The sequence below is a fragment of the Dryas octopetala genome, chromosome 6, assembly GCF_963921425.1.
Source record: "Dryas octopetala chromosome 6, drDryOcto1.1, whole genome shotgun sequence".
Taxonomy (NCBI): Eukaryota; Viridiplantae; Streptophyta; class Magnoliopsida; order Rosales; family Rosaceae; genus Dryas; species Dryas octopetala.
This window is the reverse complement of record NC_141371.1, coordinates 13254597-13262872: the sequence shown is the minus strand read 5'-3', so window position 1 is coordinate 13262872 and position 8276 is coordinate 13254597. Positions and strand designations below refer to the sequence as shown.

Below are 8276 nucleotides of genomic sequence, written 5' to 3'. Positions count from 1 at the left end.
AGAGAGAGAGAGAGAGAGAGAGTTGCAGTTGAAGATAAGCCGTTGTTGGTTTCCCTCCTTTAGAGAGAGAGAGAGAGTTGCAGTTGAAGATAAGCCGTTGTTGGTTTCCCTCCTTTTATTGCTTTCAGTTAGGATTTACTTTTACGAGTGTTGGTAACTTGGAGAGTTGACTCGGAGTGTTGTTACATCCCGAGTCAGATGAATCATTCATTCATTCATATGAATGATCCCGAGTGTTTTTTATTTTTTATTTTTCTTTTAGGCAGCTCCGAATTATTGATACTTATCATATTTTTTTAGTTAATGATCCATTTAAGTGTATTTTTAAATTTGGTCAAATGATACTTTTGGTCTTTGTACTTTTGTAAAACTTTCACTTTGGTCATTTTTTTTTTTAATTTTAGCAATTTCAGTCATGTGTTTTCAATATAATAGCAATTAAGTCCAAATCGTTAATCATATTTAAACTTCTGGCATAAAATCTGACATACTTCGTACATAAGTGGTATTTTGGACATTTTAGTTTAAGAGCAGTTTTGCTCACCTCCTTTAACTCAGGTGTATGCTCACCTCCCATCTAAAATGCTGCCATGTGTTTAAAAAATTAATCATGAGTTAATCTATTGTATTTAATTATTTATGATATTATAATGATGAGAGAGAAAAATAATTTGACAACTCTTTTTTACTTTTATCCTTATCTTTTATTACTCAACTTTTTTCCACTTTTTTGTTACCTATTAATTTTTATTTTCTCTTTTATTTAATTATTTCTAATAATTTTTGCTTCTTTTGTTTTTTTGCTCTTCTCCAGTATGCCTCTAGTATCTAAAAAACCACATGCATTTAATAATTTTTGCTTTTTTTTTATTTGCTCTTTTCTAGTATGCCTCCAGTACCCAAAAAACCACATCCAATTTTTTTGGGTCTTCTCATGTATACACCTTTTATCTACTTTTTTAATTAATTAAAAAAAATATTCCAACAACACATTTTTTTTTTGCCTAAGAATTCTTCTTTCTTGTCTCATACATGACCTTTTCAGATCAAACAAATTCTTAGGTCAATCTAAGGTGTTGCAGCATTTGAAGAGAGAAGAATAGTTGCAATGACATAAATTTTTTTTTTTTGAACTCATGTAACTTTTTTATTGGATTTTCTATATATGTAAATGAGTTGTTTTAGATTTTTGTTTGGCCAACATTTTAGATAAAACTTTGCAAATGAGTTTTTTGTTCGAATTGCAAATGTGTTGTTAAAATATTTTTATTTTTTAATTAATTAAAAAAATAGATAAATGTGTATACATGAGAAGACCCAAAAAAATGGATGTGATTTTTTGAATACTAGAGACGTACTGGAGAAGAGCAAAAAAACAAAAGAAGTAAAAATTATTAGAAATAATTAAATAAAAGAGAAAAGAGAAATTAACGGGTGATAAAAAAAAGTTGAGTAATAAAAGATAAGGATAAAATAAGAAAGGAGTTGTCAAATTATTTTTCTCTCTCATCATTATAACATCATAAATAATTAAATACAATAGTTAACTCATGGTTAGTTTTTCAAACACGTGGCAGTATTTTAGATAGGAGGTGAGCATACACCTGAGTTAAAGGAGGTGAGCAAAACTGCTCTCTTTTAGTTTGCTTGGATGCCTATATAAGCCCCTACTTGCCATTGTACAATAAGTTTGGAAAAATAAAGGATTTCAATACCAAACTAATCGGGGTTCAAAGACATGATAGACTTAAATAGGCATCCAGGTGAACTGAGATGTTCAAAATTCCACTCATGTGCAAAACCACGTGTTGACACATGAAATTTTTTGTCAACAATGTAAAAAAAGTTAATGATTTGAATTTAATTACTATCGTATTAGAAGTAACTTGTCAAAATTAAAAAATGTTAATGGTAAGGCTGGGTAGGTAGGTGAAGACATATATGACGAATAAAGAGATATGGTGGATCCGATTCGGATCGAGGGGGAGTTAATTCTTTTATTTATTATAATTTAAATGTCATAAGAATTATATAAAAGGTTAAATGGTCTTTGTAAAAAATAATGCGACAAATAAATTATGACATGTATTTAATTAAATTAAATATTTAAAATGACATGAAATTCCAAGTCATTAGAGCACAAAAATATGACACAAGATTAGGACACTCTAGCATTGCCCTTTTTTATTAGGCTTATTTCACGATTAACCAGTACACCCATAACTATTTTTCATTTCCACATTGTCACTTAAAAATTTTTTTGTCTCAGCTTACTACCTGTAACTTATGTCTGTGTCATAATTTATTTTGTTCCGTTAACAACTTCGTCAAAAAATGCTGATGTGGCGAGCTAGATGTGCGCCATGTGTCACATTTTTTTTTTTCATATTTTTTTTCTATTTTTCTATTTTTATAAACTTTGAAAATTAATTAAAAATAGCTCCGGATTCCGAAAAATTCTTATAGACTCGTCTTGACTAGTACTAATTTACTATGAAATCAAAATACTAATTTTCTCTCTGAGTGTTTTCAGAAAATTTGGGAAGTCCAAATTTATTTCTAGAAAATTAAAATACTCTAGACAGACTCTTTGGAAATTCATAGGATAATCTCCCGAACTTAAAAAAATACGAGGTCTGTACGTTGATCTTCTAAAAACTAACAATACATTTTTCATGAACACTTGATACCCAAAAGACCTCTCGGTCTTAGAGGAAAATAAATTTTCCTCTATAAAATAAATTCTAAAATTTTTGTAAAGTCTCGAAAGAATTCTCTAAAATAGGTTTTTGGTAATTTCTAAAATATTTTTGAGAATTTGTCTGAGACTTTACGAAAATTTTAGAATTCATTTAATAGAGGAAAATTTATTTTAATTTTTTAGAAATAAATTTAGACTTTTCAAATTTTTTAAAAACTCTCAAAGGGAAAATTGGTAATTTAACTTTATAGTAAATTAGTACTAATCAAAACGAGTCTGTAGAAATTTTCCGTATATTTTTCTAAGTCCAGAGCTTTTTTTAATTAATTTTCAAAGTTTATAAAAATAAGAAAATAAAAAAATCAGAAAAGAAAAGAAAAGATGTGACACGTGACACATATCCAACGCGCCACATTAGCATTTTTGACGGAGTTATTGATGGAACAAAGTAAAACGAAATGTGTGGTAAACTGAGACAACAAAAAATTTCAAGTGACAATGTGAAAATGAAAAACAGTTATGAGTGGTAAATCGTGAAATAAGCATTTTTATTATTATTATAGAATAGATGTATTATAACAATTAAAGACTAATTATTTGATACACACTGTTTAAAAAAGACTAATTATTTGATACACACTGTTTAAAAGACTAATAATTTGACACACATTGCTCACCAACCATTTGCATGCATATCACATGATCATTTGAAAATACTTTTCAATCTCCTTAATTAATCCCTACATTCCCCCACTCGTCCAATTCTTAGATTGACAGGAAACTTGACAGCCTTGTGGCCATCAGCAGAATCAACACTCCAAGCTTGCTTAAATGCCTCAATCACATGACTCTTCAAAAGCTCAACACCCTTTTCCTTTGCCGTTTGATACGCTGACCATGACCTTATGTAAGTAAGAAAGTCCTCCAAGTCCATCAACCTCTCTGTCACAAACTCAAATGGTCCTGTATTGTCTTCTCCATCCACCGGCTCGAACGGAAAATCGATGCTGCCGTACCTTTCGTCAACGAATTTACGCGCTGGATCCCAATAGGGTTTGGAATCAATGGAATAGAATGGATCAAAGACGGCGTCTACCGTCTTGTCAACTCTAGGCACCGTGTAGCACCATGCAGCAATGACCCCATTGGGTTTTTTGAGCACCCATTTGACTTGTTGGTAGAAACTAGGGAGGTCAAACCAGTGGAGGGCCTGAGCAATGGTCACCAAATCCATGCTTGATTTTGGTGCCAATTTTTGTTCAACTTCGGCTATGGAAATGACTGGAGGAGTATGCTCATAGCGAATATTGGGCAGCTTGGGTGCGAATTCAAGTTGTTTTGGGCTTGTATCTGTGGCTATCACATTCTTGTAGATCCCAGCTAGCTGAAATTAGTTGAACAATAAGGTTTTGATTCGAATCTCTCTCTAATATCATTTGATAAAAATAAGAAAGATGTACACCTGGAAATGTCATCTAGCTAGCTAATTGTCAGTTATTATGTTATCACATTCTAAATCTATCTAAACTAATGATCACTGATGAGAGAGAGGTCTAGAGTGACAATGAAGCAACCTAATTAATATGCACAACAAATGTTAGAAACTAAGAGAAATTCTTACAGATCTGGCAGCCTGGCCGCTGCCAGTGCCGACATCCCATGCGAGGTCGTGAGAAGTAGTCTTGGAGGCAATGAATTGAAAGAGCTTTTCTGGGTAACCAGGCCGAGTCTTTGCATACTGCTTCGATTGTTTGATGAAAAGCTCTGCCATTTCTGTGTTGGGGTTTTTAGACAACAGCACTTCCAATTTATACAAGTTTCAGAATTGGAGATAATATGGCACGTGAATGGCTGAATGCCACCATATCATATCAACTATATAAATATCTTGAATTTGGGTAACATATGGGGAAGGGAAATGTGGAGCGCGTAGTTGTTTTTTGACCAAGGAGTCGTGAATGTGGTGATCTCCACACTAGGAAAGTGAAAGAGCAAAACAATTAAACTTGGCAACTTGGCTACTTCAACTTGACAACTTCCTAGCAAGAGACTTATTATTCCTATATATTCTTTTTTTGCCTAACTAATTTGTACTTTGAAAGTGGGCCTAGCTATCATCCATTGCACAAGGTTTCTTCTCTTAGCTTAGTTGAAAGCAACATCACGTTCCTTCATGATTTCAATCCACAGGAGGGAGGTTCGAACTTAAGGACCTCCTCTTCCAACAAAAATGAGGCAAATAATATTAGACTAATAACTAACTGGCCAGTCTCTTTATTAACTTGTAATTTTATCGATTCTTACTTTCCAAGTTGAAAGTCCAGCTTTGACCCGGAGATTAAAATGGGAAACAAAGGAAATAAGTAGCTAGCTTGCAAACCTAAAGGAAAGGAGAAATCTTTTTGTACTTGGAAAGGTCAAGGAACATGGGACTCTAGACATGTAAAAACTTGACTCTACCGCAAACAAGAAGGAGACCATCTTCTGAAAGATTTTGACGTTAACTTGGATTTTGGATCAAGACCTTCAAAATGTTTCAATGTCAGACCTACCATTCAAAAACATTTCAGAAAAACATTACAAATTACTGGCATCACATTAAAATACCAAAGAGAGGCTGCTGTTACGGTCAACAAGAATATACTAAGAGTAACATGAACAACCAGCATTTTTAAAGTTAAGGACAAAACATAGAAGCAAACTTGCAGGTCATAAGCATAGTGGAATATGCTAAGAAACTGGTCCTAGATAATCAGCATGTAAACCAACCAATGCCTGAAATTCCCTTTCTGCTTCAAGCCACTTAGTCCCGATGACAATGAACCGGACCACAGAATCTTTTTCAATCTTAGACATCTTCTTATTCATGAAGACAGGATTCTCCCCAGGCACATAATTGTAATCCGGCATTTTCAGATTAGAGAGGTAAATGTTCTCAATTGGACCGCATCTCAAGAGTGCTCCATGCTTCAGCACCTTGTGAACAACCCCCTCCAAGATCTCTCCCCTGAAAAGCTTGAACGTTATGCCGCTGAAAACAACTGGAAACAGCACATCCCCAGTGTGCTGCCTGACTCTTCCCTCTCCTATGCTTTCCAGAGTTGTGACAGAAAGAAAGTATCCAAGATCTTTGGTCGCCTTTTTTGCAGCAAAATCATCGAGTAGGCGGACAAGAATTTCCTTTTGGAGCATCAATCCTTTTGCATTGAGGTTTTCGGCAGGGATTACAACATTCCAGGGCAACTGTACTTTGAGAAACATGGTTTTTTTTTTTTCTCTACCTGCCAAAAACCAGAAAAAAACAGCAACCAATTGTACATTAGGTCTGATCCCTGAATTCTCTCAAACAATATTCTTGCCCTGTGTAGTGTAAATCATACATATGGAAGTCAATGTTCCGTGCATGCAACAAATAATGAGTGAAAAAGATTGTTCACAAAGGACATAACTGCGACTACCATTCAGAGAAGGTAACTATGTCGTGAGCGAGGAGAGCAGTTTCTAAACCATTTTAAATGTTAACTGAAATCTTTTGATGATATTAAAAATTTGCCATATGAATCCGTCTACCTTTAACTAAGAGAAGGCTAAAGTACATATTTACAAGCACATGTATCCAAATGATCAACTGCACCAAATCTAAAAAGCATAAAAAACACGTAATGAGCAAGTAAAAGTTGGACTAAACATTCAGTGAAGATTTGCAAGAACTAACAGCCATCAGGAAACAAAGTGAAGCAACACCTCAAAGTCACCAATAGTAAGCAATAGTTTTCTTAAAAAAACAGAGAAAATAGTAATCTTGAAAACAATACCTCACTAATACAAAGTGTTGTCGTCCCTCACTGGTCATTATTAGATGAGAAAAGTACATACCAGAACAGAAGCAACAAAACAATCGCCATCTTTCTTTCTTTCTTTTTTTTTTTTTTTGTTGCGTAATCGAACACTGGACCTACACTAATCCTAATCCATTACCCCATCCACCCTCACCACTTGGGCTAACCCCAAGGGCTTGCAATCGCCATCTTTCTATCTCTATGTCTTCTAAGGTACAGAGGTCCCGACAGCACAAGTAGCTGCTCAATTTTTACAAATTTTCTTCCAACCTCTCAATTGCAGTAGCAAAACCGCTCTTGTGTCAGTCACACACACCCAATATTGTACCAAATAAGAAAAAACCCATTGTTCAAACACTCAATGTGAAGGCAATTTCACTAACGAACTCCACAAACCCAAATACATGCGAATAAATCTGAGCACAAGAAAGTTACCTACCCAAACTCTGCCCATATTCAATTCCACAAGTTATAGGAAACCCAATTGCCCAAATAATCAAATAAAACAAGCGCATACATATTTGGTTAGAGAGAGAGAGAGAGAACAAGAGGGATTAGGGTTTGCAAAACCTTTAAGAATACCTTGAGCGGCTAAAACCCTGAATATGAAATGAAATGAAAGCTGAGAGAGGTTCGGTCTAGACAGAAAGGGAGAGTGATCAAACGTGTGGAGCCCAATAGGCTAGTCTGAGTGGATAAAGTGAAGAAGCTCGAGTTGACTCACTGAATCGACGCGTGCAGGTCCTCCAGCTGAGTAGAGAGTGACTGCGTCTGCGTGAGTGAGTGAGAGAAGGAGACTGTAGAGAGTAGGCACTCAGCACACCACGTTTTATTTTCCCCTCATGTTCAATACCTGCACGCCACGTTGGTAACTACACAAGTCCTACACTCCTACTTATTCGGGAAATTTTGCAAAATGATCCGATTTAAAGAGGCTTTTATTTGCACACCCTCTTTTTTCTTTTTGCACACTCCTATTAAAAAAAAAAAAAGACTATACAGCCCCCCCTTTTTTTTTTTTTTTTCTTCTTCTTCTTCTCCAACCCTCCCTCAGCGAGCCCCTCCACCCAACCCACCTAGCCCCTCAACCCCCTCACCCGACCCACCCCTCCCTCCCTCCCCCTCCGGCCTCCCCCCTCCACCCAACCCACCTAGCCCCTCAGCCCCTGCACCAACCCCCCCAGCCCCTGCACCACCAAAACAGCCACCACCACCACCTTCTTCTTCCCCCTACTTAAGCCAAAACAGCCACCACCACTACCACATTCTTCTCTCTCTCTCTCTCTCTCTCTCTTCTCGCCCAAGCAAATAGCAAAAAAAAAAAGGGTGGCAGGTGATTAGGCAGACTAGTGCCGAACCCGTCGGTTTCGTTCGACAAGTAACTGCCGAACAAACCTGGTTCGTTCGGTGGGTACCTGCCGAACAAACCTAGTTCGTTCGGTGGGTACCTGCCGAACGAAACTAACGGGTTCGGCACTGGTCTGCCGAACCTGCAATTTTTTTTTTTTTAAAGTTGGTGTTGCGGGGGAGGAGGAGGTGCTGCGAGGAGGAGAGAGAAATATGAGGGTCGGTGTTGCGGGGAGGAGAGAGAGAGAGATGGAGGTGGTCAGGTGAGGGAAAGAGAGTGGGAGGGAGGTGGTCGGTGAGGGAGGGGAAGGGAGAGAGGTTGTCGGGGTGGGTGAGGGAGGGGGAGGGGCTGGGATGGCAGAGGCTGAGGGAGGGGCTGGGCTGGTTTC

General features: G+C 36.7%; 2 protein-coding genes across 4 annotated transcripts; both read right to left on the bottom strand.

Moving 5' to 3' along the window:
- Positions 1–3225: 3225 nt before the first annotated feature.
- Positions 3226–4537, bottom strand: LOC147282555 (S-adenosyl-L-methionine-dependent methyltransferases superfamily protein). Its single transcript, XM_086247140.1, has 2 exons — positions 4323–4537; positions 3226–4085 (listed from the first exon to the last, which is right to left on the bottom strand). Exons 1-2 carry the CDS (start codon positions 4470–4472, stop codon positions 3435–3437), a joined length of 801 nt encoding a protein of 266 aa, XP_086103266.1. The 5' UTR covers positions 4473–4537; the 3' UTR covers positions 3226–3434.
- A 696-nt stretch (positions 4538–5233) lies between these two features.
- Positions 5234–7382, bottom strand: LOC147282554 (DNA-directed RNA polymerase V subunit 7-like). 3 transcript variants are annotated; one of them, XM_086247143.1, is made up of 2 exons: positions 7111–7382; positions 5234–5982 (listed from the first exon to the last, which is right to left on the bottom strand). In XM_086247143.1, exon 2 carries the CDS (start codon positions 5960–5962, stop codon positions 5432–5434), a length of 531 nt encoding a protein of 176 aa, XP_086103269.1. In that variant the 5' UTR covers positions 5963–5982; positions 7111–7382; the 3' UTR covers positions 5234–5431. The 3 variants fall into 3 exon arrangements, with proteins under 3 accessions (XP_086103269.1, XP_086103268.1, XP_086103270.1); XM_086247142.1 differs by having other exon boundaries at positions 7123–7381; XM_086247144.1 differs by lacking the exon at positions 7111–7382 and adding an exon at positions 6517–7104.
- Between the last annotated feature and the right edge of the window lie 894 nt (positions 7383–8276).

What these genes read in the sequence shown, in the direction of transcription:
- LOC147282555 (XM_086247140.1), bottom strand. Translation starts at nt 4,472, where the DNA reads ATGGCAGAGCTTTTCATCAAACAATCGAAGCAGTATGCAAAGACTCGG. An exon ending in GCGGCCAGGCTGCCAGATCT is followed by an intron (nt 4,086 to 4,322) that starts GTAAGAATTTCT and finishes AACTAATTTCAG; the next exon opens with CTAGCTGGGATCTACAAGAA.
- LOC147282554 (XM_086247143.1), bottom strand. Translation starts at nt 5,962, where the DNA reads ATGTTTCTCAAAGTACAGTTGCCCTGGAATGTTGTAATCCCTGCCGAA.